This window comes from Periplaneta americana, chromosome 17 (assembly GCF_040183065.1).
Source record: "Periplaneta americana isolate PAMFEO1 chromosome 17, P.americana_PAMFEO1_priV1, whole genome shotgun sequence".
Classification (NCBI taxonomy): domain Eukaryota; kingdom Metazoa; phylum Arthropoda; class Insecta; order Blattodea; family Blattidae; genus Periplaneta; species Periplaneta americana.
The window spans coordinates 39,333,870-39,355,290 of record NC_091133.1 but is presented as its reverse complement, the minus strand read 5'-3'; the positions used below and the strand labels follow the sequence as shown (position 1 = coordinate 39,355,290).

At 36.5% G+C, this 21,421-nt stretch overlaps 1 protein-coding gene across 1 annotated transcript in view; it reads left to right on the top strand.

The window, feature by feature from the left end:
* The window catches only part of LOC138692736 (uncharacterized), a 420,307-nt gene that overhangs the window by 120,991 nt on the left and 277,895 nt on the right, over positions 1-21,421 (top strand). Inside the window, exon 3 of the mRNA XM_069815928.1 lies at positions 12,353-12,455. Within this exon, the coding sequence (XP_069672029.1) occupies positions 12,353-12,455 (103 nt within the window). The remainder of the gene's footprint in view (positions 1-12,352; positions 12,456-21,421) is intronic.

Sequence of the window (21,421 nt, the reverse complement as noted above, 5' to 3'; positions counted from 1 at the left end):
ATGAATCTTACCTCACTGTAAAAAGAGAGAGAAAGGAGATATGTCTTACCTCGCCTGTGTTGTTATTGCGATGGGGGGAGTGAAGCAATGCCAGTGGCGGAAGGGACTAGTTTATACATTCTGTAGCGCAAAATAAAGTAACAAATATCTCTCTTCGTACTGTATAGTTCCGTCACTGAGTTTGTCTTTCAAGAAACTGAGTTCCGGTAGCCTGTACAATAACAAGGTTTTGAAAGGAATCCTCAAAATTTACAACCCTCCTATAATCTCTACCCTCATTTGAAGGGACTTGGTTTTATTGCTATTGAGACAATTTAAACCTTACCAGGTATAGCAATAGTGACGTCGCAGGGGCAGCGCAGTAAACTGGCTTTGCTTCACCCCCTCCCTTCCGTCCAACTCCCCTACAACTCCAGTACGTAGACATGTCAGTGGCGGGTTACCTGATTTGTTGTGCACATGATGACAATGTAGACGCCTCTTGTGTTCTAAAATTCTAATAGGCACTTATAAATCAACCATCTAACGACATTACGACACGTCATAAGATTGTCTCGAAACCATAGGTAAGCATGAACATATCAAATATAATTGTAAACAGAAATGTATACAGTAGAAAATAAGGATAAAAATAATTTTATTTTCGTAGGACTGCACGGAGGGAAGCAATGAAAACTTAAGGAAACTAAATTCAAGTAACAGTTCCGGTACTGAAGTATGATGAAACAAGCTGTTAGTCAAAGGTAACTTCATGCAAATTATGTTACTGCTTTGGAAATCGCAAAATCAGTGAAGTGAAATAGTGAAGAAGAGTTCTCTAAATCATGGTTGAATAAAGTCGCTAACATTATTTGTCCCGAATAATCTGATGTTTTTAACAGTATGATGTTATTCACACGGACAATACAAAGGAGAATATGGGATATTGAAACACTAGCTGAACGAGAAATAAAATCAAACACATGCATTAACAGTGGTCTAATCTCTCGCTTTAGGTGGAAACACAGATATTCAAACAGTATAATTGGTAATGTTTACCCCCGGAGTTACGAAAGATCCCTCTTTATAAGAATATTTCCTCGATGTCATTGCACTTAAAGGAAATACAACTGGAGAGGAGTTATTCCAAGCATGAAGAAAATATACAGAATAAATGAATCTGAACTTAAAGCAACTTGTATCTTTAGTAACATACGGGACTCGAAATACGACTTTTAAAAAGTCTACTAGGTAGAGTAACGTGTTATTCAGAGAGGTTGAAATAAGTGAGGACATAAAATGTTGCTATTGTATAACACACCAAAATGCCTTATATTTATTTAAAATGCTCTCCATAGAAAAATATGTGTAGCCTATCATAGGTCGCCTGCCGCTACCCTACACAGCTGCTAGGTTTGGCTCTATATTCAATTTATTTCGGAACACTTGTTTTTTGAACGAAAACTTGTACTATAATATCTAAACAAAGATCGTGTCTAGCAGACGAAAATTTACGTATTGTATTAAGAGTGGCAATTTGTGACGTATTTTCCTAGGTTGTTGTAGCAGAGTAAAAATAAAAGTGAAATAAAATATAATCTGCCCATCTATAAATCAATATTGTGTAGTCTACGTCAGATGATTGGGTTGAAAGTCCGCCACTGTGATCCGAATGGAGTGCTTTATACTCCTCGAATGATATTACGTCTTATGCATTGCGGCTTGCGTCCAGTGATGTCATCGTGAGTACGAATTTGCCGACGGCTGCTATAGGGTAATGCATCCAAAGTCAGGTTCCACGTACGAGCCCATTGTGTTGAATTTTGACGTTAACGATAAACGGCTCAAATATTTTTTCTAGAGACGTTTCATTCATACATTGTTCTTTTCGGTACAGCTTCATTCTTTTTCTTACATAAGAAAGAAAGTGAGAAAACATCGTGCAGGTCGATTTTGAATAAATCGTCTTTTTGTATTACTTGTTTGAAATTAATCACTTTATTACAATTGATTGTATTTGATGTGCATCGTTATAGCTCGCGTTAGAAACGATTACCGAAAAGAAATGGTGGCGTTGCTGTCTGTTTTGACGTGTGTATGTAGGCACGCCGAGGGCGGAGAGGTGCGGGCCGATGGAAGAAGATGAACAAATGAGGACATAGCTGCGGAAATAAAGGACGTAGCAAAAGACAAATTCGAAGCTAATTAAATGCGCAACATATGTTTACGAATGAAATAATAATACCGTGCGATACAAGACACGTATTCACATGCAATGGAACAAACTAAAGTCGTAATGTAACTATCACAACGCAAGACTGATTTTATCGATGTCATTTGTCTTCCGACTGTACTATTGAATATCATTCAAGCTATCTCGTGACCTTTCCTGTCGCCACTTCTTCCTTATCGCAGTGTTTCATTCGCATGCCTTCCGTCGGTATTCCCTGCTTGCGAGATCTATACCAGATGAATTGAATTATAGATAATGGATAAGGCTCAGTTCGTTTCTTAGTTGTTTACCAATCGCTATGAATAGATATGAAGACGAAAATGTATCAAAAACCAATTTTTATAAGGAATTCAGGTGTCATATCAAAATTAATATTAGTAGTCATAAAATGACTAAGTTAAGCATTAAAAATAAATTTATTGAAAAATAAAAAAAAAATGTTGCACTTGGTGCTATGAGATTGAGTTCCGAAGTAGTACTGGTACATTTCAAACGCTATTTCGCGCGCTTGTCTGTGTAATGTCACACGTTTAAGATCTTCCATTTCAATATTTAATACTCACGTGATAAATACTTTCTAGTAAAAGCTGGAAGTAGACTGATGCACATTGGCTAATGCAGTTTGCGTCACTCACAGTTAGTTACCTTGCATCCGGAATAGAGTGAAATCTGACCGCACCAATATATACCATATTCTCTACTTTGTATAGATCAGGTATGCAAAACTGTGCTACAGTTGTGGCTGACGTCACAAGCCGGCACACGTAACTCATCCATTCCTTTCAACGCTCGCATCATTGGACATGGTAGGGGGAGAAGTGTGCTTGCCAAACGTCACAGATACGTCATTGAAGGCCGGAGGATTGTGGACGGGGGAACAAACTCCTTCCCCATGCTTCCACCCCTCTCTTCCCCAGTTCTGCATTCCTGGTATAGATAGTTATTAATAATCACTAATGCTAGGTAGTTTTAAATGTAAGTTTAAAATGATATTTTTACTTGTTAAAGGGACCTATGTGCTCTATAAAATTGATTAAATGAAGTTTTTGTTACACAGCCAGCTACATGATGGATCTGAAAGTTTAAACGCAGCGCTATCGCCATAAAAGTTATACTTCTAGTGACGTTAGTGAAGAATAGACCATTCATGAAATTATTTCTGTTGCATGCAAATGACCATAGAATATCATAACACATTATATCTAACATATGACACTATCAGGGTTATCAATGCAGTAGATGGTGGCACTTCAGAAGGTTAAACTTTATGGTGTGATGCTAATTGCTTGCACAGACTAATCGATTAGTCTGTATTGTTTATCAATATTTGATATCTGTGTTGCCAAGCAGCACAGTAGAGCAAAACAGCATCACATAGGATGGTTATGAATATTGGCATTTTAACAATTATTTCTAACATAAGTTTGAACCATTATTAAATGCAGTTAATTTGGATTTTAGGACATCGTTTTTAATGATACTGAATAATAATAATAATAATAATAATAATAATAATAATAATAATAATAATAAAATATTGAATAATAAATCCCATTTTCAGTAGTGTACATACGATAAAGATCACCTTTTTCACGTTGTGAATATCACATTCTTTGGTTGGAATTCCAAACAGAGAATAAATGTTTAGGTATCTTTAATATTATGTTCTCCGTTGCGGTAAATGGATGTTGGTGTCGTGCGTAACATGTTAGTGAAGTTATATTACGTAAGGAGCAAGAAAAGTAAAGTCCATTTGGAAAAATGCTATCGAAGAAAGAAGAGCAATAATATTTGTATTAACGTAATACGTTTCATAATTTGAATATTATATGTAGATGCAATAATTCAGCAAAAGTAAAAAATTCTAGAATGAATTTCATGCATGTTTAATCCAGGCCTGGGCGTAAATAACTCGATTGAGTCACTACAGACTATCCCTTAACTCCCCACTCCACCTTCCCTGGCAGAGACTTTTGTTTCGGACCGATACGGGTACACAGGAAGGCAAGCATTGCTGAGTGACGGATTGTATAAGACATGCATCATAGCTTTCGACACTCGCTGATCGCCTAAAATTCACCACTGATGCACATTGCAAGATTGTGCTCGTTTCTCAAGCCGTGAAGCGAATAAGACATGGGCGGGGATATTTTCTTTCCTTTTTCCTTCCCCTTTTTGCCCAGGGCTGATTTAATCGGAGTTGTACTCTTGCTTGCCTCCGAGATAAAGGACGTGGGTTCTATCCAGATGAAGGACAGTGTATATTTAAGCGGAAAAAGTTTTCAGAATGCCTTTCACGGACTGAGGAAAAAGCGGTCTCCCCTATGCAATAGTTTTACAGTAAGTGGAAAAACCATCTTCTTCGTGAACAAAATTTTATATAGGAAAAATTCTAAGTCTACGAGCGCCATTACCGCTTTCTACACTCATGGTAACAGATGTCACTTTCGAGCGATTGAAAAGGCGTCAGATGGAGAAGAGTGGAGAAATTAATTCATAATCTCGCTGGTCAAGAAGCTATTTCTGTAATTAGAAATTGAAAATGGAATTAGTTAAGCGAAATCAATTTGAAAGAGAACCCTGTCAGTTATCTAACTATTCTTGTATTTCAAGGTTTTCTCAGGTATGAAGGAATTCATTATAAGGACTTAACACTTACCGAGTCTGTAATCGTTTCGTTTTCATGCAGTAACTTCAGGCATTTCATGAACTTCAACATTTTGAATATTCTGATTATAGACTAGTAATAATGCATCTCTTTTGCGCTTCCGAATACGTAATATTATACACTTACTCAATACAACCTTGAAGGGGTAATTAGGAGACGGAGAGACAGATTTAATAGCGAAGTTGATATCACCGTATTTTAGTTACATGAATTCGCGGGGATGTTTTAGCGACTTTGTCAGAATTAGTTTCCCACGCAGTTGTTTCGTCTTACTGAGTCACTTAGCAGCATCGGACAGATTTACGGCCACCTTGTGCGGGGTTTGTATAGAGACGCATTCAGGCGTAGAATCCGGAAGTTGGACAAGACTCGTGGGAAAACAATTGCAAAGCTCGGGGTTTTCCAAAAGAACGGGTATTGTCGAAAAGTCTACTAATTACTATGATCTTGTGGGAAGTCCAAATCTAAATTTACAGATGACGTAGTTCGTGACCAATGAGAAGAGATCTCGGTTCAGCATATGACGTCACTTTGGACCAGTAGAAAATTGATTTTAGGTCGGTTAAATGACGTAGTTGTTAGCCAATAGGATAATTAGTTTTAGCGTAGGATAGGTTTTAATAAATAAGTGTGACAAGGCGCGGAGAGGAGCTTTTTGGTGTCGACGGCCCTACATACGAGTCTTTCTTTCGGCGAAGACTCGACAGACAGAACTTTATCATCGACGAGGCTACACGTCAACATTACCATCGGGAGCCGTTCGGATAGAGAGAGAGCGGAGTGACCGAATAGGAGCTTCGAGTATAGAATATTGAACAGAGGATCGAGTTTATAGTATTGAATAGAGCATATTCAGCGCTGCCATAGAGTTGATACAGTAGTGCGACCAACTATTAAATTACAAGTTCAGCCGGAAATACATACTCAAGGGTTTACTAGTTGAATACGCCAATAAACTTATAGTTTCGAAATCAACACTGCCTTTTCTCTAAGTAGTCGGCTTGGTATTATTCCCGACATCATCCTACACCACAACTGTACCTCGGCTACCCTGAATGGATCTCATGCTACACCGAGCGTCGAAATAGGGTGGGCTGGCGCCCACTACTTAAAACAATAATAAATTTGCCTACCCTATTCGCGCTTCTGGAAGGACGAGTGCCGACAGCCGTGGACCTGCTGGCTGGTGCGAGTGGAGGGGCATCAGTAGCAGTGTCATCGATTGAGGACCACCTCAATCGCGACGCATCCACCCTCAAATGGCGCTGTCCAACGTGGGGCCTCAATCACGACGCATCCACCCTCAACGTTCAAAATGCAGCTTATAAACTGAGTCGAATAACCAAAAGCTATAATTTAAAAATATCATACAAAAAATGGTGAAAGATGAATGGACCGGAGAAAAATTCTCTCCGGCACAGGGATTTGAACCCGGGTTTTCAGCTCTACGCGGTGATGCTCTATCCACTAAACCACACCGGATTCCCATCCCGATGTCGGATCGAATCCTCTCAGTTTAAGTTCCATCTCTTGGGATCCCACCGGCTTTCATAGGGACCCAACATGAAAGGTCGAAAGTAGTTATTGGCACCAAATTATTGAACAAATCAATAATTTCAAATATTTAGAATGCATGTCTTATAATATGGAAAGATGAGATGTGGAAGGAAAGTTTCATACATATCAAGATTGGGTAAACATTGGTAATTTCGTGACAGTGGTAATTCATAATTAAAACCGTTTAAATAAGTGTATAATATTACAAACAAAATTAAAATAATCAATTCTAAGCTTAACAATGTAACAAGCAAATGTTTACGATTAGAAGAAAAAACATACTTTTTCTTTGCTCTTTTGAGAAGTAACCAATGGTGTTACGAGATTCAAATTTGCGCCAAGGGATTGCATATATTGTCAGGTTTCCAGAAACATACAACTACGCTTTGTGTGACTATTGTAGCTGCTTCAGTGAGCTTTTATGTTTGGAGAGAGCAAGTTAGCGTCGACTTCTCAGGCGAAAAAATTTTGTGGATGTTTGTAATTACATTACAGGCTTATTACTAAAGGTAAGCATATGATATTAGGTACAATGATTTATTATATCTTAATGAAATTTTATGAAATGTTTTTGGAATTTTAGATACAGCTGTAGTCGCCATATAGGCTTAGCTTTACTGATAGACATCTTAGCTGTTTGAGGCGAAATTTTGTTGAGCATTAAGCTTTACATTTTAAACTACTATTTTAAAAATTGTATTACAATACGAATTTTAGAAATCTGAAGATAAGATGTGATAACAAAAAAGAAAAGAGGGGTGCAGGGGGTTCAGTGAAGCTTCTTTTTATTTGTTATCATGTTAAGTGCCAATTATAAGTGCTAGATGACTTACTTGCAAGAATTGTGACAGAAGATGAAACATGGCTCCACCATTTTGGACCGGAGACAGAGGCAGACAATGGAGTGGCATCATGCAAATTCACCAAAGAAATAGAAATTCAAAAGTGCACCTTCAGCAAGAAAAGTTATGGCTATTGTGTTTTTCGATTCAGAAGGACTCTTGCTTGTGGATATCATTCCACACGGAACCACCATTAATTCTGACGCGTATGTGGCAACTCTCAAGAAACTTCAAGCTCGACTGAGTCGTGTTCGACAACATCGGGAGAAACAGGATGTTCTGCTATTGCACGACAACGCACAGCTATATGTCAATCACAAGACCCCAGACCAGATCAGAAAATTCGAATAGACAACGCTGAAACACCCGCCTTACAGTCCTGAACTGGCATCGTGCGATTACCATCTATTTGGTAAACTGAAGGATCCCTTCGCGGAACGAGGTTGGGAGATGACTCCATTGTGCACGCTGCTAAAGAGTGGCTCAGACTTGTTGGTCCAGACTTTTACCGTGCTGGTCTACAGGCCCTCGTTCCTAGGTTACTTAAGACAGTTGAAAGGGACGGGAATTATGTGGAAAAGTCACATTTTGTTCCTAAAGGATATATCTATACATTCTGAGAAAATAGCAAAGCTGTAGGATAAAAATATATTTTTTTTAACAAATGTTATGCATTACTTTTGGAGTTACCCTAGTAATATAGGCCATAGTAAAGTCCGTAATAAAAGTGTTCACCCTTTCTGGGCAAAGAAGATCCCTTTTGAATTTCAATTTTTACTTTGATTTCATTCTTATTATGTGATGATATGTATTTCTATGTTTTCTTGCTATGAATATTAGACGGAATTACTATGTTTGAAGTCTTGTAACAATAAATGAGAATTTCATTTGACTTTAATGAATTTTTCCACAATTCTTCTACCTCTCACGAAATTATCAATGTAATATCACGAAATTACCGAGGTTATCACGAAATAACCAACCTTTTAGCTCAAGTTGTAAAAGTGGTTTTTGGCACTTGTTCAAGAACGTGTCCAATTTTTTATGTCTCCAGATATGTACAGCAAATTATCGTCTTTTAGATGAAAAAATCGGAATAAGGATACATTTACACATTTGCATTTTAAATTAATTTTCATGAAATTATCACGAAATTACCAATGTTTACCCTATATTTGGGAACAATTAGACGGAGCTTAGGAAAGAGAACAACGAAAGAAACACAGTTAAAACTCTCCAAAACAGTAGCTCTTTCAGTACTAATTTATGGAACAGAGACGTGGACCTTAACAGAAAGAGATAAAAACACGACTAGAAGCCGCAGAAATGAAATTGCTAAGATCAGTGGCGGGATATTGTTTATTACAGCACAAGAGGAATGAAGAAATCAGAAAATAATTAGGGATAGAGGGAATAACATAAAGGTAACAAATCAACGTAATAGGTGGATGGAACATCTAGAAAGGACGGAGGATCACCAAATTCCGAAGAAAGCTTTCCAGTATGCTCCAAGAGGAAGGAGAAGTGTTGGAGGTCCTAGTTTTCGTTGGAGAGAACAGTTCTATTGTGGACGGAAAGGTTCTTCCGGCTCAACCCGTGATGATGATGATGATGATGATGATGATGATGACGACGAAGACTTGCTGAATTGAAGGGTTCAGAGCTAGAGTGGGCCAATCGCCATTTAATTAAAACGGAGAAAGCAAGGTTTAACGTTAAGTAAATATCGCAGTTTAATGAAGATTGACATGTCATTTAGTTTTAATGTGCATACTTTATATTACTTACTATATGTTTCATTAAATTATGATAATCACTTTATTTTAACACTTTTTTTCATCGTTTTTAATAAATGGCGCTTGGCCCACTATGGCTCTGAACCCTTCAATTGCTGAAAACTTTGCACAAAGCTAACAAAATGCGTAATGCAAAATAAGTTTCCTTCTCCAAGTAATGCCACCTTTACGGGGATCCAGTAACTTACACCCTATCAGAACATTGTTAAATTTGGTAATTTTAAGGAACATTTTCTACTCTGTATGATGGTTATCGCAGTGGTATGCAATTGAAGATAGTGATCCCAAACGTATTAAGTCCATTTTTATGGAAGAACTAGGCTAGTTTTTTTATCCCCCAGTCTACAGATCGAGCGGGTTTTCAAGTGACATCCACTATAATACAAACTTTTAGACATGGATTGAAAGAAAGAAAACAAGCTTATAGAGGCCTGAAACATAATCATATATATGTATATATAAATCATACAAATGGCGAAATGTACTGAGCGAGTTTTGAGATCCCACTCTTAAATTTATATCCAGACTGTTCTGCATGTTCCTGTCGTCATTTTTGACACAACATTAATGATTCATCCTTAGCTGTGGTAGGACCTGAGGGACACTTGGCCCTTCACAACCCCCGCCAAAAAGGAAAGTTCAGTGAAATGAGGTCTGAAGACTTTTTCAGACCAAGTTATTATCACCCGTTTCAATTCATTGCGACACAGTGCTATTAAACAAATCTACCCCTTCATATGAAAGTAGGGACACGCACTATCTTATTCAAAAACCTTTCTCTAACAGCTGCAGAAGCAAGTACTCCTACAATGTATCATTATACATATATAATCCATTATGATTGTGTTTGTTACGAAAAAGGCACCATAAAATTAATTAGTTTTTTTTAATAGGAAAAGACGATTAATTTCAGTCTGCTTCCCTGATACTCTGTGTAATGTACATTGGATTTTTTGCTCCAAAGTCCTTACAATTTGACGATTAAAAATTCCACTTGAGTTCTTATGTTTCGTCATTGAAGAACATGTCCAAGAAATCGTATCATTTTGCATGGATTGAATCATGTTGTAATAAAAAAGCATACCGCACTTCTTTTCTCTTATAAATTGAAGACCTCTCCGAAATAAGGATGTAACTAAGAAAACTGTAATTCATGTTTCAGGAGAAAGGAAAATAATTTTAAGGATTTTTTTCATCAGGCCTATATTTACGAGCACAACCACTCGACTAACAAGTATACAAGTTTATTCAGCCATTGAACTCAATCATTTATTGTTATAAATAAATGATTTAAAATTACTTATCCCACGTACATCACGTGTTTCAAGAATTTAGTGTTACATCCTTCTTCCGGGGAGCTCTTCAATTGTGCAACATCTGAGTCATCCTCTCCATAACATTTTTTGAAGGTCATTATTGAAGTATTTAATTTTTAGCTAGCTTGGCGAATAGATTCTTTAGACATCTAACTCCCGTATTGTCTCCATATTTCCTTACAACTTTTTCTTTCTTAACCCTTACATATATAAGCAAAATATTCAGTCTCTGACAACTTCATGTAACAAGCGCAAACGGTATATTTCTTAGGAGACATCCTGCCGAACACAGTTCAAAACTTTCGACCTATTACAGTGGTGAATTTGCAAGTTTCGAATCTAAAGACACAACTAGCATGTAATAGTGATTTAAAATTAACTTATCTTGTGATATTTGTATGTTATTAGTAAAAATATTACTTCAAATAATAAGATTAGACAGCGCATAACTTTTGGATCATTTTTCGAAGTCTCGAAGGATTGCACCGCAGCTCGAGGGTTATTGTGATTATGTTTTGGTGTCATCAGTCTATTCAGTTACACTACACTCACTTCCAACGGAATCCGCGATAAACGCCCTTCCGATCCCTAAGAGTCCTCCAGCCTCCTCAGAACGATTCCGAAAATCGGTGTGCTATTGAATGGTGATAGATGAAGTTGAAATTAAAGATGGCTGAATGAGCCCAATAGTCAAACGCCAAATTGGTTGAGGAAAAACTCCGAAAAAACCAAATCAGGCAATTTGTCTCAACCACAATTCGAACCCGGATCCGCCAGTTTCGTAGCCAGACATGTTGACCATTACTCCACAGCAGTGGACTACAGTGGGATAATTTTTTTCTTGCATATTTAACGACCCTGTATCAACTACGAGGTTATTTAGTTTCAATGGGATTGGTGATAGCCGGTGAGGGAAGTGGGAAAAAACCAGAGACGGTATTCTATCCCAAGGTTTTCCCCTGGCTTACCTCGATTTAAGAAAGGCATATCTCCTCCCTTACAACATACACATACATTATGTAGGTATACAGTAAATTGTTTCGTGCAGTCAGTAACGCTAATCTTTGAAGCTTACACAACACATTAAACTTCTTAACAAAATAATTTCAATTTACTTCAGTTATTTACTAGATTATTTTGCAGTGTCCATTGAGATTTATCATTTAAAATATTGTTAAAGCTTCAAAGTGACTTAGTTAATTATTTATAAAAAGTCCAACGACATCAAAAATGACACAGTCACTAAATTGGCAATAATGGCCATCACAAGCTACAGACCACAACCTTCTATACTTGAAATGCTACCGTTCTAAGCCAGGGGTTGACTTATCTAAATCTGTGATCTCAACATTATGCAACTCAATGATCTAAATACACGTTGAATTCAGTTCCAGAAGGCTGAGATTTAGATTTACGAAGCAAACAGACAATAGGCCTACTCCTTGCTGTGAAGAAATGTATAAACAAATTTTTACGGATCACATTTTTTCAGTGGCGGTATGATTTTTTTTTCACTAACTGTATGTTTTCTGGCCATGGAAACCAGTGACGGTATTGCATACCGATGCATACCGTCTCACTTTCCTCACTGGTGATAGCAATGTGATATATGAGGTCGAACATTCGCCGTGCATTACCTTACATCTGACTTATGGTTGGGGAAAATCTCGGAAGAAAAATCCAACCAGGTAATCAGCCCAGGCCTTATCCGACTGAGCTACACCTGTGGCTAGTGGGACCATACTCTGACGGAAAAAAGTAATTAGCCTATGATTGCTCTCCGAATAATTTTTCAACCTCTCTCCTTCCGTATGTGTTTTTAGAAATCGTCCAACTTATTTATTTTAGAATACGGTATATGATACTACTACAGTATATCTTAACGAAGGGAATAAACTGATAGCCATATACACTACCTGACATCATACAAATTATGCTGATCGTGTTCTCTTTTGTTGCAGCTGTGAACTACAACACGTATGTGACCCTGAAGCTTCAGAATGTGAAGTCCACCACGGTGACGGTGAAGGGGGCTAATCCTTGCTGGGAACAGGACTTCCTCTTGTAAGTAGTACAGTCAGAATCTGCTTCTATATCTTGCGTGTCTAGACAATAATAATAATAATTATATTCTGTGTTATTTAAATAACTCCGTTGTTATGGATATATGACAAAATGAACCCTACCGAGCGAGTTGGCCCAGATGGTAGCGTTTGAGATTCGTATTCGGGAAGTACCGGTTCAAATCCTGTGCCCGACTAATCTGACTGGAGTTTTTCATGATTTCCCTCAGTCATAAAGGCAAATGCCGGATTGCAAATTTACATACCATGATTCATAACCGCCTCAATCACCAATATCATACTTACTTACATTTTTTAATGGCTTTTAAGGAACCCGGAAGTTTATTGTCGCTCTCACATAAGCCCGCCATCGGTCCCTATCCTGAGTAAGATTAATCCAGTCTCAACCATTATATCTGATCTCTCTCAAATCCATTTTTATACGTATTATACTCCCATCTACGTCTCTTTTTTCCTCCGGCCTCCCAACTAACATTCTATATGCATTTTTGGTTTCGTCCATACGTGCTACATGCCCTGCCCATCTCAAATATTCCTAATTATATCACGTGAAGAATACAATGCGTGCAATCACCAATCATACACATTAATAACAATCTAAAATCAGTTACTACATCAACACAAATCATCTACAACAGACAATAGAAAACAGGAACTCAACAATAGTAACGACGGCCTACTGGTATATCCACAGATCCTAACATGCGATATGAACACAGATGTTAAAAGCGTGTATAAATAAATTTGACAAAAAAAATCAAGCATTTACATCACCTTAGTATATGGGCTTATTTTGCTATTTTAATAATTGAATTTTGATGTAGACTAGAAATGGCCGGTAAATTTCACTTGTAGCCTTCTTACTGACATAATATATTACGTACTCTTTTATATTTTGTGTAGCTACGAAACTGCTCTCACAGGCTCTTTCTGAAGAAGCCGGTTTGGAGCTCGAAAACGTCTAACCCATAGATGTCCAATTGTAACTCGTTCGATGTAACCCCTGGCGTAAGCAACCCGTAGCGCATATCCTTTAAGGTCGTTTTTGCTATTTTATATGGAAAGTTATTGACTTTAACAGTGCATGCTTGACGTGCAATATCTCCTGGTTCTATGAGCGTTTGGACATTCATGGTCTAACCCATTGGCAAGTTTAGTAACTTCTCTAGGCTATAGTTAACCCTAGCGTTTTTGACCCATAAAATTGTTGTACAAAGCTTGGTATGAGTTAAACGTCAGAAATTATCTGGTGACATCACGCACTTCCGGGACACTAATGTTTCTGTTTCGAATCTGATTCGATTGCAGAAAGGCTATTCGCTTCCGAATGTGAGTAACCTCTTTCAATATATAATAGGCCTATTAAATTTTACAAGTAGGAAATTTAAGCCTTTTGAATTTACATTTTGTAAAGAATATGTAAAGTAATAATAGTTCTCCAATTCAGCCACTTTCGACATGCGTTCATCATTTACAGCGTCTTTATTTTCGTGTGTAATCTTTTGTCCGAAAGAGGTCAGGTAATTATCTCGATGTTTTTTTCAGCTTGAATGGCTAGGCCTATATTAGATTTTCTATTACCATTTATATCCAAGATTTGTTATGAATTATTTTCTCAGACTTAGAACTACCTTGGATATTAACGTCTCTTTCTCATTTTGACTAACAATCTCTTATCGTCGACCTGTTGTATAGAATATGTCTAATGTTGAAATTGACAAACCCTCTAAATTTTTTGGGGACGTAATGTTTACTGTCCCATTCTATTTTTTTTTCAAACTTTTAAAAATTAAATAAATAAATGTATGTAAATATATAAATGAATCTGAATAAGTTTATAAATAATAAATGAATAAACAAATAAAGAAAGAAACAAATAAATAATAATTAATTAATTAGTCAATAAATAAGAAAAAGATATTTCAATAAATCGAAAAATTAATTAATTAATTAATTAATCAATAACTAAATAAAATAAGTGACTAAATAACTAAGTAAATAAACAGCTAAATAAATAACTAAATAGGAAATATAGCTATATCAATCTGTACGTCTGCGCGCAAATATATGTGTACGTATGTGCCCAGGTATGAATGCATATATGCGTGGATGCGTGTAAAATTAAAATTAAATTATGTTTAATTTAACGACACTCGAAACTGCCGAGGTTATATCAGCGTCGCCGGTGTACCGGAATTTTGTCCCGCAGGAGTTCTTTTACATGCCACTAAATTTACTGATATGAACCTGTGTATTTAATCACACTTAAATGCCATCGACCTGGGCCGGGATCGAAGGCCAGCACTTTACCGACTGCGCCACCCAGGCCGACGTATGTATGTATGTATGTTTCTATGCATGTATGTATGTAGGCCTATGTACCGATTATTTAGTCCTGACAGCTCTGCGTCGCGAAAGAGGGAAAGTAATAGGAGTAGTGGGGAGAGCAACGGAGTAAAGATAAGAGCGAGCGGTCAGTAAAGAAATGCAGTACGGTACAGCTTAACTGTAACTTGGCGTAACTTGATGGACTCTACTGACCCAGGCGCACATTGTCGGCGACTGTCAGGACTAAATGATCGTACTGTACGTAAATTCGTATGAATGCATGACGGATTTCTGACACAGCAAGTGCGAGAACTAAAGCGATAAATTGGTTGTGTGTCGGGTATGACTTACCCATAGCATTTTCTATGACTTCCTTTTATTTGTGTCCTCAGAGGTTAGAAGCAGCGTAGCCAACTCTGTTTATCATTTTACTCTTTTTTATGTGCGTTCGAAATTGACTAAGAAATGTTGCCATATTATTTATATAATTGGATATACATTTTAAATTCTTGTTTATATAGTTTATGTATGAGGAACTGACTAAGATACACTCGGTAATAATTATTGTGTTAATTATGTGATTCGTTTATTAGTTCGTTTGTGGGAGGAAGAGAAGTGTGAACATTAAAGAGATTTTTGAGGACATGTGAAGGTAAACTGTTGAAGACGTCTGGATTAAATCGTGACTATTGAATTGGAAATAAATATATCTAATGAAGATGAAATATATGTCCAACAGTAAACATTGGATCTAAAAATTTACACTGTCTTGAGACTGATTGTTCCTGAAGATGATTTACAATAGCTAATTCGTCATTAGTGCCGCTGAATAATGCATGAGGAAAAATTTGTAGGCGTCAGGGTAAAACTTGATGATAAGAACGTGAGTGAGTCAGTCAGTCGTGTGCGCGCCTGGTGCTCGAAATGATCACTAATCTGTGCATTATGCCACGGCTTATCAAGCGTAGTTACTTGCACATGTTGTCCACAAACGTGTGAACTAGTCCACCGCTGCCAATGCAAACCATTTTATACATAGTTGTTATCATTTCACAGAAAGCAGTCATCCGTCATGTTGCGTGGCTTACGGCCGTCATATCAAAGCAAATTGCAAAATCCATACCCGCGTCATCCTTTTAATAATCATATCACAAAGTTTTTATACTTCGTACCTGCGATTTTTATTACATACTTTCGTTTCATGAGAGCACAGATTACTGCTGGGGTAAAGGGCTGGAGTGAAGTTTAACTGTTATTTTATTACGTATATTATTAATGGTATTTCATGTGACCAAGATTAAACATAACAGAAAGTCTATGTGTACAGTCGCTACAGTCGCAAATAAATCAAAATGTTTATTTCAATTTCTTATATCATTGCTAGAACATATATACATGTATGAAGGAGTCTTGTTTTTCATTATCTGTAGAGAATTATCCAACACACTATTTCAGAGTTGTTATAGTTTTCATGTACAATAGTTTTAATTCGGTCTGAATTTTACATTGCAATCTTAAATAACAGTTATAGTAAGTATGTAGCCTATTTATACTTAATAATGGTTTCCTTACAACTGAGTAATATAGTTAGAATCCTGTTATAACTACGAATATTCTTCAATATTAGGTCCACTATTAATTTTAAAAACAGAATTTTCGTAAATATAAAACTGATGTAAACAATTACAATATACAGGATGTAAGGGTTATTAAGTGCCGTCCTTTTCACAGTCGTCGGGGACGGTCTACAGGATCAAAAAATGTTCATACAACATAGGGTTAAAACTCGATTGTTTTTCCAGAAAAAAATATTTATTTCCTTATTTTATTTGCGTTGTACTGCGTATATCGTTACTAAAATTACGAAAACAATTACACCAGTAGATACATATAGCAAAGAGTTATTATTAGTTTAAATAAATATTTGTGTGTTCTATTACGTTTTCGTGAAATTAAATAAAAATACATGCTTAAATTTGTTAATATTCTATCGTGAGAGACGTGGCAACGTGTTCAGCAGGCAGTACTCTGCACAGACGTAAGTACGAATCAGCTGAGTACAAGCTCCCTGGCTATAGCTCTTCTGCCGAGATGATGGCAGTTCAGTACAGGGTATTCAATTATAAACAACCCACAATATCATTCACTGTTTAGGAAAATCATATGTTATTAATTTATGGAGAAAGTCGTTGTAATTCAAGTGCCGCAAGAAGAAAGTACCGTCGACGTTTTCCGCAAAGAAAGTTACTTGATCGGCGAACTTTTGTAAGATTATTAGAAACTGGGAGTCTTGAACGTGTCGGCAACAACTGGACTAGAAGATGTGAAGCCTGCCTTCAGAACGACGGTGGGCACGTGGAAAATCTGATATAAATCGGTATGTACAATTTTCAAATTGACCAGGACATAATGAGGTTGAGTGGCCAGTTCCTTTCCCCCTCCATTGCCGATTAGCTACAGATTACAATAATCAAACTTCAGATGTATACAAACAATTATTCTTGCTCTGACACATATCGTCAAGTGAGATGTACTGCCTGATAATAGGTGTACATATCACTCAGAACCTCAATCAGAGCCAAGGTTCCATGCTACAGGAGTGGAACTGTTTAGTGGTTTTCATAAAAGACCATAGTCCAAAGACTTTTTTTTGGTGAAAAATAGCCATTTTCCAGGATGATGATAGCATTCACAAATTTCCCATTCATATCATCTTGAAATATTTATCCATACAATTTTAAAACTGTAATAGATTGGCTATACTGCTTTTTATGTACGCGGCAAATGCACCTCAGAGAAAAATACTTTAGCACGTGAATTGTATTAATTATGGAATCATCTTTCGGTGCAGAAGTAACCTCATGGAAGAAACGTAAGCAACGAATGGAGAGGAAACAGGATATAATAAACAAAAAGAAGGTTAAAAGAGGGGCACACTTCAGCCACGACAGTGTACTTTTTTCTTAAAACAACTATTTTCCACAGTTACCTAAATTTATACACGTATTTCTATGAAGCAATTTAAGTTATAAATGTACTTCAGTTTTCCAAAGCTTCTATAATATCTTATGAAGTGGCGTGATGCATTTCATACTTGAACTGTCAACAACACCCATAACAGATATTTTTTTGTTTCTCCTCAAAATATATGTTTTTGGACTATGGTTGTTTTTTCAGAAACCCTTCAATTGAGCTTCTTGATTCATTTAGCCATCTGTTCCTTGAAGATTACAATAGTTGTTGGACGTATACAAGTAACGGCAGCTCCTGGCCATGTATTCACCCCTTTAGATGAGCACCCAATGTCATTCTTCACCCTTCTGCTAGAAAGCGAACGAAAAACGGTAAAGAAAATAGTTCTGTGATTCTTAAATTTCGATGAATATAAGCCTAGATCATATATAGATAGATAGGTCGGCCTTATAGATTTTGAAGTTAACAGCTTTTGTCAGGTTTACTGCGCTGCCATCTAGTTGTTACATAAGGAGTCATGTCATAGGCCTAATTCGCATTTGAATTGCATTAGCGACTGTACTGCCATCTCGTGTTCGTTTACGGCGGACGGGTGGCGATCCTGGCGGTTATTCTCTTCAAAGTGCAAACGATTTTAACATAGCGATGACTTTTCTGTTGCATATATGATCTAGGATATAAGTTAGCGATGCGAAAATAATGTACTATCTTGGAGACTTTCTATTCCACTTCTTTCTGTTTCATTCTTGTAAATAATAAGTACAGCCGATATTATATACCACTGTAGCAGTACTCTCTGGTCATGTGGTCAGCATTGTAGAAGACCACCGCAAAGAACAACACTTTACAGACACAAAAATTAATTCTCGCCAGTTTATGGGAGAGTAGGAATAAGTCTCCACTTCAAGAAATCGAGCCAAGAACTGTTAAGAAAATCGTGAGGTAACTTTGTAAATCTTAATGAGAGAGATTTAGCGAAACAAAAACCAATATTTATTACCTCTCTGAGTTTCTGCATTTCACTCCCCTCCTCTCTTGTCTTCCCTCTTCTGCTCTGTGCCTGTGCACCGCAGTTTCCGTCAAAATCACATGCACCCGTTTTAAAAGTGTACATCAACTTCCATCCTTTTTCCGTTATTCTATTATGGCTGAAAGTACGGCAGAAACAACAATTATACGGGTAGCATGGGCTGGTTACTCACTGTCGGGTTTTGTTTGCTGCAGCGGCAAATAGCCGCGCTAATATATCAAATGGATTAGTCATTAGTGCAAAATTAATCGTATTATGAGGGCTATAGTGTTCTATATAGGATACACAGTTTCCCCACATTGCATTGGTAAAGTTTGTATATTTAACTAAAAGCAAATGCAGAGATTTGGAACTTAAAAATGATGTATTTTTAGTGTCAGGTTTTAACTGTGATGAAAATATTAAACTTTCAGAGTAGATTATTAACTTCGTTTAGTTGTACGTTATTTCGATAAAATGAATCAATTAAATATAATATATTTACGTTTGCAGCACTTCCAGCTACAAAATCAATGGGCACGGGCTCGATTCTCAACAGAGACATGGAGATTGTTTACTTTCTGTAATGACTGGTAGGTTTTATTGTCTTCTCAGAGTGTCAACTTGGAGCTTTTAACTACCAAAATTAACCCGTGACCATCTATCTGCACACCCTCCTTTCAAACAATTATTGAATGTACAGCTAAAGGCCAATTCATACGGGGATAGTTTGCACTAGCCAAGTACTTGAAGTCAGTCGATTTTCCTTCGACTTTCCCCGTGTGATAGGGTCGAGAAAGTCAAGTTGTGACTTGGCGGTCAAGGAGAATTTTAGTTGCTTACTCGTCAATTTTTGTGCCCACTTTCCCGTCACGTAATTATCTTGACTCCATCACTTTCCGAGTGTGAATGCTAACTTGTAGCAACTTGCAAGTTAACCCGTGCCTATCCAGCTGCACACTCTCCTTTCAAACAATTATTGAAAGTACAGCTAAAGGCCAATTCACACGGTGATAGTTTACAGAGCCAAGTGCTTGAAGCCAGTTGACTTTTCTTCGACTTTCCCCGTGTAATAGGGTCGAGACAGTCAAGTTGAGTTGCCGACTAGTCAACTTTTGTGTCCACTTTCCCGTCACATGATTATCTTGACTCCATCACTTTCCAAGTGTGAATGCTAACTTGTAGCAACTTGCAAGACGATATTGTGGATAGCGTGTGTAAGATTTGTAATTAATTTAGGTAATCGAATTTGAGATTAATTTAACTTTCAGACCCCTCATTTTAACAATTACTATTTCTGCTTATGAATCACTTGGATTTGTAATTCGAAATTATTCAAGCAACCACCAGGTTTAAGGTTAAGCCTATACCTAGTTAGAAACAAGTTGGGATATGCTACAATGATTTGGAATCATTCTTTCCAGTTGATACAGAATAAGTTCTTCAGGTTCCTATAGTATAAGATATTCAAAATACCTTGCCCATTCTAATTTCCAAGTAGATTATTGTGATTAATTTTTGGTTTCCGTACGCTCAATGACAGAAGAATGACCTATTCGCTGATATTTCTAAGAAAATTATGAACAAAAATAATACTGATTCCGCTGAAATACTCAAACTAATTCCATTTTCTACCCCTCCAAATATATATATATATATATATATATATATATATATATATATATATATATATATATATATAGAAAAATGGGTATTTAATATCTCTAGATCAAGAAAAACAACAAAACTTTTCCATTGTTTTGGTCCTGCAATTTATTGTCGATTTATTAAATGTATGATGTTTTGTCAATACTGAATCATAATAAGCTACATGTCTTTCATGTTTTCTTTTCTTTTATTTCTAGTTGCTAATGAGCTGCATATACCTATTTTATAACTTCTGCTAATGTGAATTATTATCAGTAAGTTAAGTTGTTCACGTATATTTATGTGAAGAAAGTGCTTTGATGGACATCTAGCCTGTGTCCTTTCCCATAAGTCATAAAAATAAAAGCAAAAATATAATTATAGACCCTATTGTAACATCAATAAAAATAAATACTCGTATGTACAGTAGAACTTACTGTAACATTTTTGGAAGTACATGAGATGTACAAACTTCCGTAGAATATACAGCATGATAAATACTTCAATAATAATAAAATTAAACATTAAGCAAGAGCGAATTATTTCAGAAACTTGTCACGAAACTTAAGGAACAAGGTGTCCAAAATATTAATGTAGAAGTGGTTCGCAAAAAATAAATAAATAAAAAAAAAATAAATAAAAATTAAAAAAAAAAAAAACAAAAAAAAAACACAAAAAAAACTTTCAAACAGTGTACCTCCAAGCATACAACTTTCAGCGCGCGGTTTTTTTCCGTGTGGAATAGGGTTTCAAGTTTAGTGTCTCCGTGTGATCACAAATATGGCGTCAAGTTTAGAGGCTTCAAGCACTTGTCTCCTGTAAAATATCCCCTGGGAATCAGACTTAAGACTTTTCTTAATGCACTTCCAAATCAACTTAATCATTTACTGCTGTTATATTTTTCTTATATCTCGTATAGCTTCACAATTTGTTATCGCTGTGCATGAATCAAAATTTATTTTGATTTGCAAGAACATATTTAGTTGTTC